Source organism: Meriones unguiculatus, chromosome 2 (assembly GCF_030254825.1).
Source record: "Meriones unguiculatus strain TT.TT164.6M chromosome 2, Bangor_MerUng_6.1, whole genome shotgun sequence".
NCBI classification, from domain to species: domain Eukaryota; kingdom Metazoa; phylum Chordata; class Mammalia; order Rodentia; family Muridae; genus Meriones; species Meriones unguiculatus.
In genome coordinates this window covers 14,155,714-14,174,838 of record NC_083350.1, presented here as the reverse complement: position 1 = coordinate 14,174,838, position 19,125 = coordinate 14,155,714, and the positions used below count along the sequence as shown (strand labels likewise).

The window sequence follows — 19,125 nt, the reverse complement described above, 5'->3', positions numbered from 1 at the left end:
AGTCCTGCTTCCTGCTGGGGGAAAGCAGGTGACAACAACACCAGGAGGAGGGGGAGAGATCACGCAGAAGGAATTGGGCAATTCAGGTCACTGCCCTAGAGCAGCACCATTCCTCATCTTGAGATGGCTCTTAGGGGCCATGTGGACAAGGATGGCCACTCCCGGCTCCGTGCCTCTGAGAGTCCTGCCTTCCACTCACTCCACAGGGACACAAAAGGCCAGGCTGCTGGTCCTCTCAGCGCTACACTTTGTGCTGTGGCCCCGCAGAGTAAAATCAATTGGGAGAGGCCAAAAGTGGAATGAGTGGGGCAGCTCTAAAGTCAAGCACAGTCATAAAGAAACAGAGACCGCCTCAAAGCTCAAAGCTGTGGGTTCAAGTGGCCCGAGGGCGGTATGTGCTCTGCTTTAGGCTGGGCTGAGCACACTGTTGTCCTATAAAGGGATGCTCCCAGACACAGGCACAGCCTCCTTTTACTCAGATTGCTTATTACAGTCTATCCAAAAACACAAGCATGCCTCTCCACTCTGTTCTTTTCCTTTCAGCCCACTGATGGTTTTCTCTGTAGCTTTTCCTGAAGCTGATCCGAAGAACCTGCCCACACTGTTGTCCTGTCTGCCAGAGGCCCAGGCCCAACCCCCACACCCCCTTCTTGCCACTTCTCTGCCCAGGCCCTTTGGTTCTCCAGAGACTACTTTTCCCCGTGTCCCTGGTGGCAGCAAAGGGCTGCCAGGGCAGAGAGGACAGGGATGGCTGGTACCAGCTCCTACTGAAGGATTCTGGGATGCTTTCCACTTGCTCTTCTGGAACTTTCTGGAGACATGCCTCTTCCCTCCCAGCTACTCTTCCTCTACCTCCTATATGGTCCCACCATCTCCCCAATTTCTGCTCTCTTCCCGGGTGATACTCCCTGTCTCCAGCCTTGAGTACCAGGTACACATAGACGCCTGACAGAAATAAATTCTTTCCCGTGTGACCTCTCGCGGAGCTTTAGCTCCTTCCGTCCACCATCCTCAGGACAGCCTTAGAGGGGAGTCAACAAATGACCCAAATATATGTCCTGAGACCTATTTTCCTGGGTCTCATTGTCCTTGTGATTCTTTTCCTGAAACCCACACCCCAGCGAATGTGGCCATGGGGCTGGTAAACAGGAATTCCATCACATCTTCCTTCCACCTTATATCAGCATCTTAAGGATGCTACCGCCCCACTCTCAATGAGCTCCTTCCTAGTAGAAGGTGGGTTGTTTCCTGCCACCTACCTCCCAGTGTCCATTTCTGCTCTTCTATCCTCCCCACCCCACCAAACAGCCACAGCGACTATGCTCATAGAGTGAGCTTTCCCACCTGGAAGAGCAAGCACCCCAAACTTGCTTCACTAAAGTCTCTTGGCTTCTCGTATTTATTATTTTTAAAAGTTTTATTTTTATATGTATGTATGTATGAGTTTAATCGCATCACATTCGGGCAGTGCCCCGAGAGGCCAGAAGAGGGTGTTGATTCCCTGGAACTGCAGTTACAAGCAGTCATGAACTGTCCCACACGGGTGCTTGGAACTAAACCTGGACCTTCTAAATGAGGAGTAAGTGCTCTTATCTGCTGAGCCCTCTCACCAGCCCCTATTTATTACTTTTTAAGATAAACTTTAGAAGCAAAACAGTAAAAAGAAAAAAAAATCAGTGGTAAAGCAACTCAATGCAAAGATGCATTCATTGATATGCCGCCCTAAACTTCTACTAAGTTTTAGATGAGGAATGATTAAGGTCTGAGTTAAAGCTCATTTCTTTATGCACAGGGAGTAGACGCATGGAGGAACCATCTCTCCTTTACAAAGGACCCATTCCTTCACATATAATCCAGCGTCATTGCTTTCTGGCGTTTTTCTTGCGAGTATCTGGGCAGAGCTTCCACTAGTGGCGGCAGGTGGGCCGGGCAGTAGCGCCGGGGCCTCTGCTCTTACCTCCCTGAGGCACGTGTAGATGGGGCACACCAGCACCCGAAAGGGCTCGCCCGTGCTGCTCCGCATGGTGCCGAACACCTCACACAGGAAGGTGATGAAGCCCAGCCAGCGCTCCACATCCTGCTGCTGCAGCTCCTCGCGCACAGTGAAGTCCTTCTGCAGAGGCACAAGAGAGCATGTCAGCCTCACAGGGGCTGGGGCCAACCTCAGCTGGACCGCAGGACAGACAGGGTTTAAATGAGGACGGGAATCTGCCTCGTGTCTATGGCACGACTCCCAGTTACTCTGGGTTGGGGGCACAGCTTTTCCTCCTCTGAGAGTGGTTGGGACTTGGTCACCCTCCTCCATCACAGATGTCCCTGGGCCTGGGATGGAAGTCCCCAAGATTATGGACTGGGGATGTACACAGTGGTAGTGGAGGTGTGTGAATGTGTGTGTGTGTGTGTGTGTGTGTGTGTGTGTGTGGTGGGAAGGGCTGGGGAATGACAGCTTTCTCAGAATCAGTATCTCCCGGTTCAATTCATTTAGTCTCCTTTGTCTGACTCTCAAATCACCGTCCTGTCAGGGAGTTAGAAGAACGCCGTTTGCCTGTGCAGATCTGCTGTCCACCACTAAGGCCAATTTTAGCCCCTGTGCTAGGCTCAAAACACAAGTCCAACTCCTGCCCGCTACTGGCCTAGCAGATAATTGGAAGAAAAATTTTAATTTATTATTATTCTCTGTGTGTGTGTGCATGCTGTGTGTGTGTGGGCACATGATGTGTGTGAGGATCAGAGGATATCTCCTGGAGTTAGGTCCTTCTACAGGTACATGGTTTGGGCCATCAGGCTTTCAAGGCAAGTGTTGAGCCAACTTGCTCACCTAGTAGGAGAATCTAAAGTCTTCATGAACTCATTCATTCATTCATCCATCCATTCATGCATCCATTCATTAATTCTTCTCTTAAGAATATCATTGCTATGTGCCAGGCAGTCCACAGGGGGCCATGATAAAGCACATTTACCCTGAACTACTGACACAAGAGGTTAGCTGCCAGAAGAAGATTCCGGTGAAGTTATCTGGGGAACCCAGAAGGAGGAGTATTCGCAACTGGAAATCAGAGCCTCGAGGACGACTAGGCTTCTGAGATGTAGACAAGGCCGGGGGCAGTCAGGAGACAGGTGGGAAGGAGAGAAGAAGTTGCCAGGTGCTTGGAAGGGAGAGGCTTGGGCGTCGGTGGGGAGTCTCAGCTGTGTAAGATGAAGAGATTTTGAAGGTCTGTCCTACAACAGTTGTATATTTAGCGTTTTACATTTGCAAGCATTATATCATTTTATTAAAAGTAAAAAAATTAAAATTTTCTTGAACAGATGTTCCAGCCAAGAAAATATATGTATGCTTTAGTTCTAAGGGAATCGCGGTATAGAAAAACTGAAACTGAAACCAGGCAGACTTAATGAGGCTAAGTCAAAATAAGGCAGTAAAAGGTTGTTTTTTAAGAGAAAGGCAAAAGCCAAGAATAATTTTTAGAAGAAAAGATATTTAATTTTTATTTAAAAATTTCATTTTGGCTTAAATCTAATTACTTTCTTTCAGCTCTTTTTGAGAGAGGGTTTCTCTATGTTGCCTTCGCTGTCCTGGAACTTGTAGAACAGGCTGTCCTTGAACTCAGAGATCCGCAGCGCATGCCTCTGCCTCCTGAGTGCTGGGATTAAAGGTGTGTGTCACCACCACTCAGCTCAATTCTAAATTTTAAATGCAACCTTAATGATAATTTCATAGTAGTAATTAGTTAGTTAATAATGAAAAATTAAATTACTAAAGACTGGTTAAGACTGTGAGAAGGGGACAGAAGACTGAAAAGCAAACTTCATTCCTTAATTTATACCACAAAGATTTTTAAGTCTATCACTTTTCCCTCAGCTTGCTAATCAGAGAAATAAAAGTAAAACTATGCCTTGTTAAAAAAAAACAAAAAACAAAAAACTATGCCTTGAAGAATACTAAAATTGGGCCAGCAAGATGACTCAGCAAGTTAAAGATATTTGCAACCAAGTTCAACCCCTGGAACCCACCAGTTGAAAGCACAGAATAGACCCCCATAAGCTATCTTCTGGCTTCCACAGGTACACTGAGGCATGTGTGTTCTCTGCCCCCATAACAGATAAATATAAAAAAGTCCATTAAAAAAAAAAGAAACCAGTAGCAGGGTATATTAAATAATGAATAAGTAAGAATAACTGGACAAATAAAAAGAAAACTAAATTAACAGTAAAATCAAAGTTTTTTTTAATCAAAGTGTTTTTAAAGATAAAAATAATGACTTACGAAGATATAATACTGCTTGTAGTAAAAAGATGACAGCACAGACTCAAAGTGTAGCAAAAGCTATTGAGACAAAACAGGGATCAGAGAGCACTACAATGGAAAGGACGTCGCTGACACCCTTCGACAGGGAACATGGCCAAGAATGAACTACCTTGCTGATCTGAATAATAAAAGTAAAACATCTAAACTAGAACAGTTCTATAATTTCCCAAACATAATACTGTCACCAGGTATAGCGTCAGAGGCAGGTAGATCTTTGTGGATTCAAGGCCAGCCTGGTCTGCATAGTGAGTTCTGGGGCAGCCAGGGCTACTTAGAGAGACCCTGTCTCAAAAAAACAAAAACAAACAAACAAACAAACAAACAAAAAAACCTAAAAAAAACAATAAACCAGAAACCAAACCAAACCAACAACAATAGCAAGAAACTTGTGGGATGTGGTTCAAGCTACAATAAGAGGTCAATGGTTGTCTTAACTACTTTGGCTATTAAACAAAGGAAGAGAACCATCATGCAAACCTGTGTTCTCTAGTGTGATAGTCACATGTGAATACTGAGTACTTCAACGGGCCTCACTGAACGATGTGTTTTACTTATAAAATAGACCGTGGCTTTGTAGACTCGGTAAGGAAAAAAGAATGTAAAATGTCTCATTTAAAAAAGGCTGATTGGGGCTGGAGAGAAAGCTCAGCAGTTAGGAGCACTCACTGCTCTTGCAGAGGACCAGAGCTCAAGTCCCAGCACCCATCTCTGGTGGCTCACAACTGCCTGTAACTCCAGCTCTGCAGGGATCTGATGCCTCTCACCTTCATGGGCACCTTCACCCACATGTATGCACATAACAGAAATAGTTTTTAAAAGTTGAGTACATGCTGAAAATTTGGATATACTAGGTTAAGCAGAACCTATAATTACATTTCAAATTGTGTGAGTGGGTTGCATTGTATTTCTAGCAGATAAATGTTATCCCAAACTCCACTCAAAAAAAAATCAGAAAACCATCATCAGCTAAGGAAATATAGGAAAGAACACAATATAGGTAAATTGGAAATTAAGTAGAGGATAACAAAGAAAATTGTACATAAAAGCAAAAAAGAAGAATTAATTCAAAGAAGAAAAAATTCAATATGGAAACAAATATGGAAGGCATGATAAAAATTATGTCTACATTAAGTTGAAAAACCTGATAAAGTGAGTAATGTTTCAGGAAAATAAATATCATCAAATATTACTAAAAAAGAAAGATATCAAAGTGAGGAGAGATGAAAAGACATGAACAATGAAGTTATACAAGAATTACCTTTATAGGGAGGGCTCTCAAGTCATGGCTCTTTAACAGATAAATTCATCCAAACTATAAGAAATGTGAGATAAATTGTTTTCGTTTGGAAACAAACCCAAAACACAGGAAAAAAAAAAAAATGAGCTTGCCAGAGAGTCATCTACAAGCGAAATCTCCCAGTTAGAAATAAGAAAGTGCACCAGCTGCCCTCTCTAATGCGAATGGACAGGGAAGTCCTAAATGAAATGCCAGCAGAGAGATCCATTATAACCAAGCATACTTTCATCCCAGGAAGGCTGTAATGATTTAGCATCAGGAAATCTATAAATGCAATCTATTACATCAAAGGGTCTGATTGAAAAACAGCAGCAATGCCCATGGGTGGAAGGGAGAGAGAAAATTATTAGATTGTATCTGTGAAAAAACCCAGGAGAACCCTCTAATAAAGATTAATCAGAGTTTAGTAACTAATTAATATGAGTGTTTAAATATTAAATTAATATATAAAAGTCAACAGTTTGCTTTCATGGTGCAATTTACCAGTGAGATGTTTTAATGATCAGAAGCTAATTTATAGATGTCTAACAGGAACTCTGTGCTTGTGTGGCAAGGACACTGGGTGTAGAGACTTGAAAAAAAAAAAGAATGATCCTAAAAGTAATTTGAAAGATTAATAGGGGAAATTACTAGTCAAGACACAACAAAATTGGAAAGGGTTGTATTACTTTTAATTTATTCCAAAGCTTTAATTAATTAAAAGGCCATGGGATGGACAGAGCATAGACAGCCAGATCAGATAGCTCAGAAACAAATTTGGCATCCACCAGGGTTGATCACATGATCCCGCGGGGTCACAAATCAGAGGCAGAGGATGCAGAATTTGTGTGACCAACACTTCAGTGACAGCTGTCTAATGTCAGGCAGAAAAGAATCCACAGTCTCTATTCATCCTGGACCCTGAGATGAACTCCAGGTGGGACAAAGAGGCAATTAAGAAAAATAAAGGTGAAATGGAGTGAATTCACAGTTTGGGTGGAGAAAGGTGGCTTTAGAGTGAAGCAGTGGAGGCTCCACAGAGCAGTTAAAAGAGGCCGCTGACACGGGGCAACAGGCCTTCGGTGACTAGGACGGAGGGTAATTGCTTTACTATATAGCAGCAGTTCTCAACCTTGGGGTCAAATGACTCTTTCACAGGAGTCGCATATCAGATATCCTGCATATCAGATATATACATTACAATTCATAACAGTAGCAAAGTTAAAGTTATGAAGTAGCAATGAAAATAATTTTGTGGCTGGGGGTCACTGCAGCATGAGGAACTGTACGAAATGGTTGCAGCGTTAGGAGCTGGGAACCACTGCTCTATAGCTTCTGCCTCCCCATGCCTGGCAAATCTTCATGGGCAAATACAGGGGACATTAAGAAGGGAATTACTGGTCCAAACAAAAATTGTCAATAAATACGTGGGAATGGCTGTGCATAGTGGCTCATGCCTATAAATCTGAGGCAGAGGCAAAGAGGATTCACTGCACGTTTTAGATCGGCCTCAAGAAAACCCTCAGGGAACACAAGCTTACTACCAGTAGTAGTTAAATGAATAAAAATAATTTTTGCCCATCTGCTGCATTAGCAAAATTTTAAAAATGGCAATCATCAATGCTGGTGAGAATTTGATAGACAGGCATTCTTACACACGGGCAGTATACGGTTTTTTTTTCCCAAGAAACCTTAATTAAGCCTTATGAGTCATCTGGTAATTGCACCTCTGGGTAACTATTATAAAGAAATAACAAGAACAGGAAAAATACTCTTAACCGGCCAGCGAGACGGCCGACTGGGTAAAGGAACTTCCCTCTGACTATCTCAGTTTGATCCCTGGGACCTACAAGGTAGAAGGAGAGCACGGTTTACTACAAGCTGACTCCTGACCTTGACACACAAACTATGACATGCACATGTGTGTGCATTAACACAAAATAAACATAACAAATGTAAATGATATCTTGAAACAAGCTTAACATAAATAATTCAAGAGTCTAGGCACCTAAGGAGAAAATGGTTAAATCAGAGATTAGCCATGCATTCACTGAAACTTGCTTGTAGGCTGGTCATGGTAGCCTAAACCCTTAATCCCAGTCCTTGGATCAGAGGCAGGCTGATGTCTGTGAGTCTGAAGCCAGCCTGGTCTGCACAGTAAGTTCCAGGACATCCATGGTTACAGAGACCCTGTCTCAACCAAACCAAACCAAACCAAACCAAACCAAACCAAACCAAACCAAACCAAACCAAAGAAACAAACAAACAACCAAAAATTTGCTTGTGAAAAATTTATAAAAGCACAAGAAGATGCTTATATAATGCTAACTGAAAACAGAAACCCAACTGTATCTCAACTGTATCTTATCCACAAATACAGTTTTTAAAAGAGCTGTTCAAATGTTTAATATGGTTGCTTTCAAATAGTGGAACTATGCTTGGCCTTTATTCTTTCTTTCATTTTATGGATTTTTTTTTCCCCTAGATTTCTGTAACCATTTTTTTTTTCATAACCAGAAAAACAGGTACTGACTGTAATGGTTCCTTTCCTTGCCCCCCTTTTCTTTCTTTTTAAAGTAGGACAGTGGAAGTCTTGGGGTGACTGGCAGCTGGCACTGATTTCCAGCAGATGGGGTGTGAATATGCCTCACCTAGAGGCCGGAGCCTAGCCTGTGTGTCCTCTAGACACCTCACCTAGAGGCTGTGTGTCTCTTCCTGACACTTCTCTGGTAGAGGTTACCAACCCCCCTCTACACAAAGAGCCCCTTTCTGCCAGCTGAAACTGGCCTGTCCTTGGGTCTTGAGTCTGCCCCCAACCTCAGCCTCTTGCATCCAAGAGCAGCAAGGGGCCTCAGCTCAGGGGCAGTTATTTCAAAGTCTGCTCTTTGGCTCTAAGTTCTCATCTGACAGGCAGGCTCCCTCCCAGCAACCCCTGGTGTCTTTCCCCAAACTCCAAGGCTACCATTTAAGCCCGGTTTCCTGCCTAAAACTATTTATTGACGTACTGCTATTTCCTGCACCAGCCACATCAATAAGCCCTGAAAGCCATTCAGTGTCTCAGGTTTCTCAAGGCATTCTGGGAAATTCTTCCCACTCTGGATAACCACATGAACTCTGGTGTGGTAGAATTCTGTGGCCAAGCCAAAAACAGCTGTGTACAGGCAGAGGGGGAAAAACACAGCTCCCCTATCCCCTTGACCCTGTGGGCAGGCTAGCCACAGCAGGGAGATGCTGCTGCAGGGGTAGGGGTGGGGGTTGGGAGGGTGGACCTGGCACAAGGACCACAGTGTATTTTTGCACTTCCTGAGGCTCACAGACCGCCTTGCACCCTGCACACTCACCATCATCCTGGTCTTTTTATTTTTTTTTTTTATCAACTGACCAAGGGAGAGCTGCCCGTCCAAACTGGACTGCCCCAGTGGCTAATACACTTCTGTTCAGAGGTGTACTGCAGAGTCAAGCCCACACCCCCACCTCAGGGAGGGGCCGGGGAGGGGTGGGGCAGAAAGCACTCTTAGTAACTGCCACCAGGAAGTGTTTTTCCCCCTGGTGAAGTCAGGATGGATTTGGAGCGTGTGTGTTGTGGATGCGGGCAACCAGCGGCTGTCCAGCGTTGGTAGCTCTGCCATTCTCCCAAATGGTGGGGGATGAAATGAGCTATTTGATCGGATTTCTTTTGATATTGGGAAGAGGAAAGGAAATTTCAAATCAAATTTCCTCTTTGTTGTTTTGTTTTGTTTATCCGGCTCTAACTTTCTCTCACTCGAGGGTTCTGTTCCAAACTCTCCTCCTCTGACTATGTGCCTACGGTAGCAGCCCCCTGCTTGTTCCAAGGCCCCTCCTGGTTCTTGTCATCTGATGTGGGGCCCTGAACAGGTCCCTTAGTCAGGAACTCACAGGGCTGGGATCCATGCCACGCCTCTAGGATAGTACCTGGCTCATGGGAGACGTTCAGTCATTGAGTGGACGGCTCACTGCTCTGTGATGCCTTTGCCTTTTCTGCAGAACCACCCAGGCTGATGCTCCTCTTTTTCATCCAAGGTTTGAGAGTAGAAAGGTAGGATGCTTCCCTTCTCTCACTTCTTGTTGCCGTCTCGCTATGCCAGCTTGTACCCGGGATGACTGTACTTTTGACATTTGCTATCCCTTCCTCCAATCTTAGATTCTCTCCTTTTCCGATGTTGCTGCAAGTATGGTTGCACCATTGTTGTGTGGTGTGGTGGGGGTCACCTGTGATTCTGGCCCAGCTCCTCCCAACTAGGATTTCTCCTCGGGACAGGCCCTCTTTGGACTGCCTGTGTTCCTCACTTGCCCACACAAACTCCACAATGTCTCCTCATTGCTCTACCACTCAGCCCAGGGCCTGCTGCCTGCACCCAGGAGGAAGCTGCTGTCCCAACCATGTCATTATCATGGGGGAAGCCTAGAAAAGGAGGCTCCCACTGGAAGTCTCTTATGCCAGAAGCATCAACAGCAAGGGGGGAAGAGATTTCCCCAAGCTTAGGCCAGGGGTACTATCACAAATCAGGCCATTTCTGGCCCCAGAAGACCCTGAATGTTCCATTTCACATTTCTCTTGGGACTTTAGCACTTCAGAATCCTAAAGACTTGGGGATGTTAAGCTACTTAAGGTTGTTTCCTGTGGCTGAGGACCAAAAGCAGCAGATTCATGTAACAACAGGCTCCTTTGACATGACAGGCTCCTGGCCTCGGGAGAGAATCACTAGCACCCAATGTGAGCAAGCAGAGTTGGAGGAGACAATGGGGTAGTGGTCCTGGTGGCTTTCCTTAGGGTGTGGTGTCAGGAGGGAAAGAGATGCTGAGAAAGGGGAACCTAGCTCGGGTCTCAGACAGACCTCTGCCCTTTCTCATACCCACTCACAGAAGCATGGAGCAGGGTTCCCCAGGGCTTACTGCCATTCTGACCAAGTCAGCTTGGCCTCTTTGGCCTCAAGAGTCACATATGACACATGTCTGGTACACAGTAGGTGTTTAGTAAGTGGCAGGGACATCCTGGGAGTAGTCTCCTGAGCCATGCTGTCCACCAAAGCACGGCCTAGACCTTCACATTTCCTCCTTCTGGCAGCAGGCTCCAGTCAAGGCATGCAACTGCTGGGCTATACTAGCTAGCCACCTCCTGGATCTAGAGGCTAGTCTTGGCATAGTCTTTGGGAATGTGGATGCCAAATCTGGCCAGGAGGTTAGACTCTGGCAGTCACCTACTGTGTTCCCTATTGGGTCCATGGGAGAAGGTGTCCCAGGAGACTGAGTGAGCAAAGGACTGTGGCCTCTGCCAAGGACTGGTTGCTTGCCCTCGCCTTCTCATACCTGTCAGCCCAGAGCCTCTGGCTGGGTTTCTGAGTATCATTTTTTACCATGAAACCTGCCCTTTCCCCACTACTCTTGACTTCCTGGTCCATGACCCACAACCAGCATCTAACAACAACCCCTGACTTTAATGCTTCACTCAGCTCTGAACCATAACACCTAGAGGTTTCAGTTGCCAATGACAGAAATCTGCCTGAGCCTGGGCACATGCTTCAGTGGACTTCCATGACAGGGGCCCAAGGACACCAGTCACAGTGATCACAGGGCACAGACACCATGTCGGAACTGCTCTTCCCCTTTCAGTCTGCTTCTCCCTAGCTTCTTTGACTTGTCTGCCCACTACATACTCCCCACATAGCAAAGGTAGCTCCTAGCAGTTTCTTTTACAGCGATGTGAGTCCAAAGGAATAGAGAGAGCCCCTCTTGCACTATATCTTGGAATGGGGTTGCACTGGCCCTGGTTCTTACACCCCCCCTTCAGACCAATCACTGTGTATTGATTGGCCAGCCCTAGGTCATATAACCTTTTTGTGTAGGTCAACAGGGTGTCTGTGGACTCCTGGACAAAAGAGACAGTGACATACAAACCCCATCAAGTAGCTGTCACACATGCCTCAAATTCTCCTGAACAATTCTATCAAAAACTCTTATGTGTTGGTGTGATTGTGGCTCTCTTAAATCTGTTCTAATGAAAACATACACACACACACACACACACACGCGCGCGCCCCAGATGCCCGCTTAATGACTGGAAACACTGTCGGTCACTGATGGGTCCTGGGACTCAGGGCTGGGAATGCTTTCTTTCTCTCCAGCACTTGCCTCCAGGGCAAGGACACACACTGTGGCTGGGAACTGCCATCAGCCCCTTCCAGATGAATCTAGATCATTTTGGAGACATTTCCAATTGTCCTGGGCTATGAGCACCCAGACTATTTCAGTTGGTAAAATCAGGTCAGGTAGGCTGGGCCCCTGCTGATGGCAGCAGGGCGGGGGAGTGGTGCTGGGGAGCAACAGCGGGAGAAGCCGAGAAGCAGGGCTGATTCAGTGGGAATTCTGTCTCACACTTACGCAGGCGTGAAGCCTCACTCTCAGGCAAGGGGAGCCAGCACCTGCTGTGCCTGTGGCCTTGAGAAGCCCTCCACAGGGATGGAAGTTTTCCTTTTGGCTGAACAGGAAGGCAGGGCTGAGCTGTTCAAACACAACGGTATAGACTTGGATATGGTGGCACCTGCCTGGGCTTCCAGGGAAGACACAGGTGCAGGTTGCCAGCCCAGGGCATGAAGGGTTGACGTCCTCAGACCAGGGGGCACCTGTGTTGCTGCCACTACAAAGTGGATGTGACTCTCCTACTGTGTGCATTCTTATGGTGCCCTGTCTACGTTTAGCTGGCTCTACTGCTGGGCATCTCACTGGGGTGGGGTGGCCAGCTACCCAGGTCTGACCAGTGTCTGAGGCTGGTAGGAAGAGAAGCCTGGCTCTGCTTTCCACTCCTCACTCTTTCTACTCCTTGAGGGATACTTTAAAACAGGCCTTCTCACAAACATGATAGCAGACTACCCCATCCTGTTCTTTCTTCCAGGTTGGAAGAAAGGGCTGGGCTGCTATCTCTAGAGAATCAGATTCCTCCCTTTTGGGCTCTCATCTTGTGGCCAGCAGCCCACAGACATGTGTTTATCAGGGCCTAGGCCAAATACATGAGAGTTAGCCTTCCTGCAAAACTCCCCGTGGGAATATGATGCTCACTCAAGTGTGTGTGTGTGTGCATGTACACAGGCCTTCGTAAATTGTAAGTCTGAGGAGCAAGCCAACTGCAAGATAAAGACAAAGCTAGCCAATTGCTGCCTGTGCCTCTGCATTTTCATCTGTATGATGTAAGCTTGTGTCTAAAGACACCAAGGCAATGGAGTGATGTGAAAACAAAGTGGCCCTCTCTGAATACGAAATGGTGACTGTACCCATATTCTGTAATGTGAGGAACTGAGTCAGGCAGCAACCAAATGTGGGAAGTTTTCTCTATAAGAAATTTTGAGTCAGGTAGGAATCCAGTTCCTTAAGCCGTCCTAGAATTTCCTCTCAAGAGGTCCACCTGCACCAGGTTTTACTCAAGGGATTGGCTCTCCAACCCCAAGTAGAGCTGCAACCTGGGCGTCTGCTGCTGCACTAGGCTGTAGTTTATGCCCTAGGAGCCGCTGGTAACTGAAGGACTGCTGAAATCCTTTCCGTGCAGCCCAGTTACTGCTGAAACCGTCCAGAAGGCTAGGGGTAAAAATATATGATTATACAGGCGTTATTAAACTATTTATAGAATTTCAGAAAACCCCTTGTAATGCTCATGAAAAGATTTGGCGTATACTGGGGATTTTAGAATGACTCAGTCTTCAGTCCAAATCCACCCGTGACGTTCAACTCTACCGCAAACGTTCAAACTCTTCAAAAGGCATGATAACAGCTACAAGGCGTTATCCCTTGATGAAGTGCCAAAGGAAGTGTACACATCTTTGTGGCAAGCCATATCCCAGAAAGTTTCCCGGGTGATAGTTAAGCAACAGGCAGGAATGAGGCCCATAATGGAATAGCTAGGAAGAGGAAAGAGGATACGAAGCCTAGCCGGCTTGGAGAGGGTCAACATTTGTATCTGCAGGCTGGGGGTGTTGGTTTGTATGCACCCTGTCTCTGGGGGTTAGGGACATAAGAACCATCCATGTGTTGGCACATTCTCCAAAACACAAATGGTCATGCTTGTAGAACTTCTGCTAAAACGTGTATGTTTGCAGCTTCTCAACTGGACTCGGTGATGCTTTGATCTGTGCAGTCTGGCAGGCTTGGGGTAGACTTAAGGGAGTGCTCAAGCCATCTTGATGAGCTATGAGGGCTGCTCTATAGACCAGATGGACTACCATGTGATTCCTGTGATTCCCACAGAGCCTGTAGAAGAGATGTGTGAGGAGCAGTGAGCAGGCAGAATCATAATCACAGTGTCCAGACTCCTGAATTCCAGAGGCTGAAGACCTGTTTCACAGGGTGAGCATACATCCTATGCTGAATTTTCAAAATACATACTACTGGTAAAAAAAAAAGAAAAAATGTAGATAAACCATTGGTGTGTCAAAATGTATACCAGAGCTTGAAAGCCAAGCAGGCTTGGAAAAAAAAAAAAAAAAAAAAAAAAAAAAAAACTCCACCTGACCCCCACTGAGTCTTGGAACCTCAAGTCCTAGGCACTGTGTGGAAAAGAGGATTTTGTATGTCTCCTCGGAGATTGAAACATTCATCCCTGAAGGGCAGCTCCTTAAACAGAAAGGTAAATAACTCAAAGGAAATTCAGGAAGTCCCTGAAACTGGCAAGATTTAGATCTACTAGGCCCTTCCCTGCCAGAGCAAGCAACCAAAGCCGAGAGCCCCTCTGAGACACAAGGAATGGAGCTGTTAAGATTCTGAGACCAGACCAGCTGCCTAAAGCAGCAGAAACCAGCCAAGCCACCTGGAAGAGGTTTAGAGCAACTGAGGTACTTGGAAAGGGCACTCACCAACCTGTTCAGCCATCTAAAGGCCGTGTGCTCCAGGTTCTCAGCTTTGTGAGCTGTCACCCATGCTGGGGGGGGGGGGTATGCTTTGATGATGCAGCTGTCCGAGTCTTTTCTGTTCCTGTATGTAATAGCTCTCCCATATTTCTTTAACTAACCCTAGCCAAACTCATTGGTTCACCACGTTGGACTGTGGTGGTTGGTCTCCATACTTCAGGCTAGAGTGGACTGAGCAGATGTGTATGTCGCAAGTCTCCAGAAAAGTTCAGTTACCCAGCAGAGCAACAGCGCCAGACAATGAAAACCACTTGGCTGGGTACGGCAGGAATTGATGTCAGATTGGCAGAGGCAAAATGAAACAGCACACAGTTGCCGATATTGGGGTCCTGGGGCACAGGGCCAGCTAGAGGTGGGGGTGGGGTTAGTACTAGTTTTCATGTGCATACTCTGTCTCCTCGGCTAAACTTTAAGCCTCTCGGATGTCTTATTCCTCTCTGCCTTTCTCACATGTCTAGCAGATCAGAGCCAGGAAAGTGGAGGCCTTCAAGATAGTTCTGATGGGTGTGCTGAAACACTGGGTAAGCACACTGTCTCTTCGAATTCTGAGGGGCTAGGACTCCCTCCTTTGGCCCACAAGAAACTGGCCCCATGTTATCTTTAGGGACTTCCTTTCCCTCTCACAGCCTCCATCTTCTCTAAGATGGAGGCCTTCAGTCTTGTTACTGCCTACACAGTTACTGCCTTGTTTCTGCCCTACACAGGGCACAGCGCGAAGCTACATGTGTGCTTTCGTACAGGCCCAGTGCCTGCCTCCTTCATGGGATGTGCAAACAGATTACTATTTTATGTGCCAGCATCCATCCAGTGTGTAGGCGAACACAGGCCCTCAGCAAGCGTTGCTGCATTAACTGGGCGAGTGAGTGTCGGGGCTGGGACAATGGCAGTCCCAGAGAGAAAATATTTCTGGGCAAGAGTTTTCTGGCCCCTGTACAATAGGATAGGTGGGGTAAAATATCAGAGAAGGCAGGAAAAAACTAGTTGATTTTGCCTTTGAGCTATTAAGGATTTGGTTTTCATGTGCATTGGTGTTTTACATTCACACACACACACACACACACACACACACACACACACACACACACCCGTGTGAGGGTGCCAGAGCTCCTGAAACTGGAGTTACAGACAGTTGTGAGCTGCCATGTGGGTGCTGGGAATTGAACCCAGGTCCCCTGGAAGAAGAGCCAGTGTTCCTAACCACTGAGCCATCTCCCCAGCCTAAGAAATTTTTTTTAATTAAAAAAATTAAATTAATTTATTATTTATTACAACTTATTCACTTTGTATCCTGGCTGTAGCCCTCTCTCTCATCTCCTCTCAGTGCCACCCTCCCTCCCTCTTCTCCCCCTATGGCCCTCCCCTAGTCCACTGATAGGGGAGGTCCTCCTCCCCCCTCTATTTGACCTTAGCCTATTGTGTCTCAAGAGGGCTGGCTGCATCATCTTTCTCTGTGGCCTGGCAAGGCTGCCCCTGCCCAAGGGGGAGATGATCAAAGGGTCAGCCACTGAGTTCATGTCAGAGGCAGCCCCTGCTCCCCTTACTAGAGAACCCACTTGGAGACTAAGCTGCCATGGGCTACATCTGAGGAGGGGGTCTAGGTATTCTCCATATGTGGTCCTTGGTTGGAGTATCCAAGAAAATTTCTTAAGGGAAAGGTGACTGCTGGGGTCAGAAACTAACTCCATGAATTCTCAGGTTCCCACCTATAGTAGGGAAACATGGAAGAGACACCCCTCTGGGTACCCACCTGGATACCCAAGAAAGGGAGGGAATTCAGAGATCAGAAAGGGATGCTGTCCTCACTAAGAGATGCTTCAGTGGCGAGACCAGGAAACATCCTCCTGGGACATTGTGACCTTTGGGCAAATTATTCCCATGGTTGGGCCTCGGTTTGGTTATCCACAAAAAGGAGCTGACGATGTTTATCCCATTGGGCCTAGGATTTGTTGTGAAGACTGAATGGGGCAGTGGATATCCAATGATATTGGAGGAGAGAGAGAGAGAAAGAGAAAGAGAAAGAATGCTCAGCAAAGCTGGGTGTTTGTCTTTATGGCCAGAGATCACACCTTGCTTACCAGGTTCCTAAATCCCAGCTTGGCTTGGCCTTCCATAACAACACAGCTTAACAGACACAGTGATCGGTCATGTAGTCATGTGACCCAATGCGGCTTACTGGCATCATTTGCTCTCTCCACTCACCGCCTTTCTAATCAGGATCCTTCCTGTCAGGCTGCATGCTGAGTGGTAAGAGAGGCTCCATCTGCCTCAAGATCATGCAAAGCAGCCTCATCGCGGCATCGCTGACACTGAAGGCCAGGTTCACAGTTTTCTGTAGGGAGTTGCCCAGTGCCTTGAAGGCCTGTATCAATTCAATGTCCCTCAAAGCTCTGTCTCATCCCCTCTTGCACTGTGTCTCCTGGGGACACAATGACCCCAGACTAAAACCACTGCCTGGAGACAGCCTTGTACCAAACTATGACTTGGTCCCTCTAAAACCCCTGTTGAAATTTGATTGTAAATTAAATTTGATGTTGGGAATGGGGCCTTTGAGTGCTAGTTATTATGGGGCTGATGTCTTTCTCACAGGGGTGGTGTGGTAGCTTAAATAAAGGTGGCTCCCATAGACGCATAGGGAATGGCACTGTTAGGAGGTGTGGCCTTGTTAGAGTAGGTGTGGTCTTGTCTAAGGAAGTGTTCCAGGGGGCGGGCTTTAAGGTCTCAGATGCTCAAGCCTGGCCAGTGGGTCTCTGTCTCTTCCTGCTGTCTGTGGATCCGTATGTAGAGCTCACAGCTAACTTCCCAGCACCATGACTGCTGTGCACCACCAAGCTTCCTGCCATGATGATGACGATTAAACCTCTGAGCTGTTAAGCCGGCCCCAGTGAAATGGCTTCCTTCATAGAAGTTTCTGTGGTCGTGGTGTCTCTTCACAGCAAGAAGACACTAAGACAGGTGGCTAGGCGTCGTGAGAGCTGCCTGTCACAGGGAGCCCACCCCATGCTTTCTTTTCTCATGGGCTCACTTCCTCTTAACTCTTCTGTCACCTAGCAAAGTAGCATGAAGCCGTCACTAGATTCCCCTGCCACTTCTTAGCCCTCCAGCTCTAGGGTCGTGAGCTAAGTAAACATCTTCCTAAATTAGTTTGCTTCATTTTGTTATAGCAGCAGAGAACAGTCAAAGATACACGCTCCTATGCCACCCATGAAGCCAAGTCTTGGAAGATAGCAGGCCTCAGAGGTACCTGAGAGATGTTGGGCATTATACCCAATGAGGTTAATTAATATAAGATCCTCCACGGTGACACCCGAAACTGTCCTTAGGAGCATAGTGTCTGCATGTAACATCTGTTGGCATGTCCAGTAGCTACACTGTCAGGTTCTACATCTCAGGATTGGGTGGAAATGACCTGCCCTGAGGTCACCATGGAGTCCGCAACCATTTTCCCTCCTGCATGGGTGGCAGACACTGAGTCATCGCTTGAAAAGCAGAACCCCTTATGGGCAATAAACCCAAAACCAAGAGAGTGAAACGGAAGCCTGGGCTCAGCAAGCGACAGTCTGGGTTTAGGCTGTGATGTCAGCACTGTGAACGCATCAGCTGTCGTCGGTCCAACTGTATTTTTAAATGTGAACAGCCTACCATGCTTAGCACTACTCATTTGGGGGTGCTGTGGACAACAGACAACTCAATTGCCTTTACCAGATGATGCTGACAAATACCTCCCTCGCCAGTGTCCTCAGATAAAAATAACCGCAACACCCTCATGGGGCTGCGGAAGAAAGGGACAGGAAGCCGGAGGGGTGGGTAGTGTGTCTGGCACCTTCTGGCCCTGCCTGCCCCGTAGGTGCTGGCTCTGCCACAGGCCAAGGAAGCACTGCTCCCCACTGCACTCTGTGACGGTGGGCAGAGGTCTGGCTACTCCCTCCACGTGTCATCAACCCTGCCCAACACAGGGCTAACTTCCCCTGTGAGCACCCAAGGACAGTACGGAGAGCACTCCGTGTGCTCAGGCGGTCACCTGGCCTTGCCCAGCCCCCTGAGCACAGTCGTTTATAAGACGTGGCCGGCCACCTCTCATATGAGCTCCAAGTGTCCCATTCCCATTGTAGAGGGAGAGAAGGCAGCTTCAGGTCAAAAAGGGCAGGCCTCATTGGGGTGATGCTTCAGTGGGACCCCATCACCCCGGAATGCCACGACACCCAATGCCAGAACTGTCAGCCCTCCGCTGCTAGAAGAATGGCTGTTTCTCCGTGAAGTTACCAGTCAAACTACAGGATTCATAGCCATGACAAGTCCAGCTGGCCCTGTTCAGCATAAGCAGGACTCCAGGCAGTGGGCTTGGAAGGGAAGAATCCAGAGACTTCTCACTCTCTTTGGGGAAGCCATTACAGGAAGTCTTGGTATCTCTGGGGACACTCTGATAAGGACATAGTAATTTTCCTCGGGCTGAACTCTCAGAGGCAAGCTGTTATGTAGGATCCTAAGCTACACTTCTCAGTAAGATTAGGGCTGAACTCCCCAGTCCTTTCCTATCAGCATCCTTGGGGATTTCAGGAGGTCCTAGCGCATATTTCAGAAACTGAGCTTGTAAACAGGTGCCTGATCTGAGCTCTCCGGGGGACAGCCTGGGT

General features: G+C 47.1%; 1 protein-coding gene across 5 annotated transcripts in view; it reads right to left on the bottom strand.

The window, feature by feature from the left end:
• The window catches only part of Ctif (cap binding complex dependent translation initiation factor), a 246,196-nt gene that overhangs the window by 38,599 nt on the left and 188,472 nt on the right, over positions 1-19,125 (bottom strand). For all 5 annotated transcript variants that reach the window (XM_021640087.2, XM_021640088.2, XM_060377034.1 and 2 more), the window contains exon 10: positions 1,958-2,113. In XM_021640087.2, the coding sequence (XP_021495762.1) occupies positions 1,958-2,113 (156 nt within the window). The remainder of the gene's footprint in view (positions 1-1,957; positions 2,114-19,125) is intronic.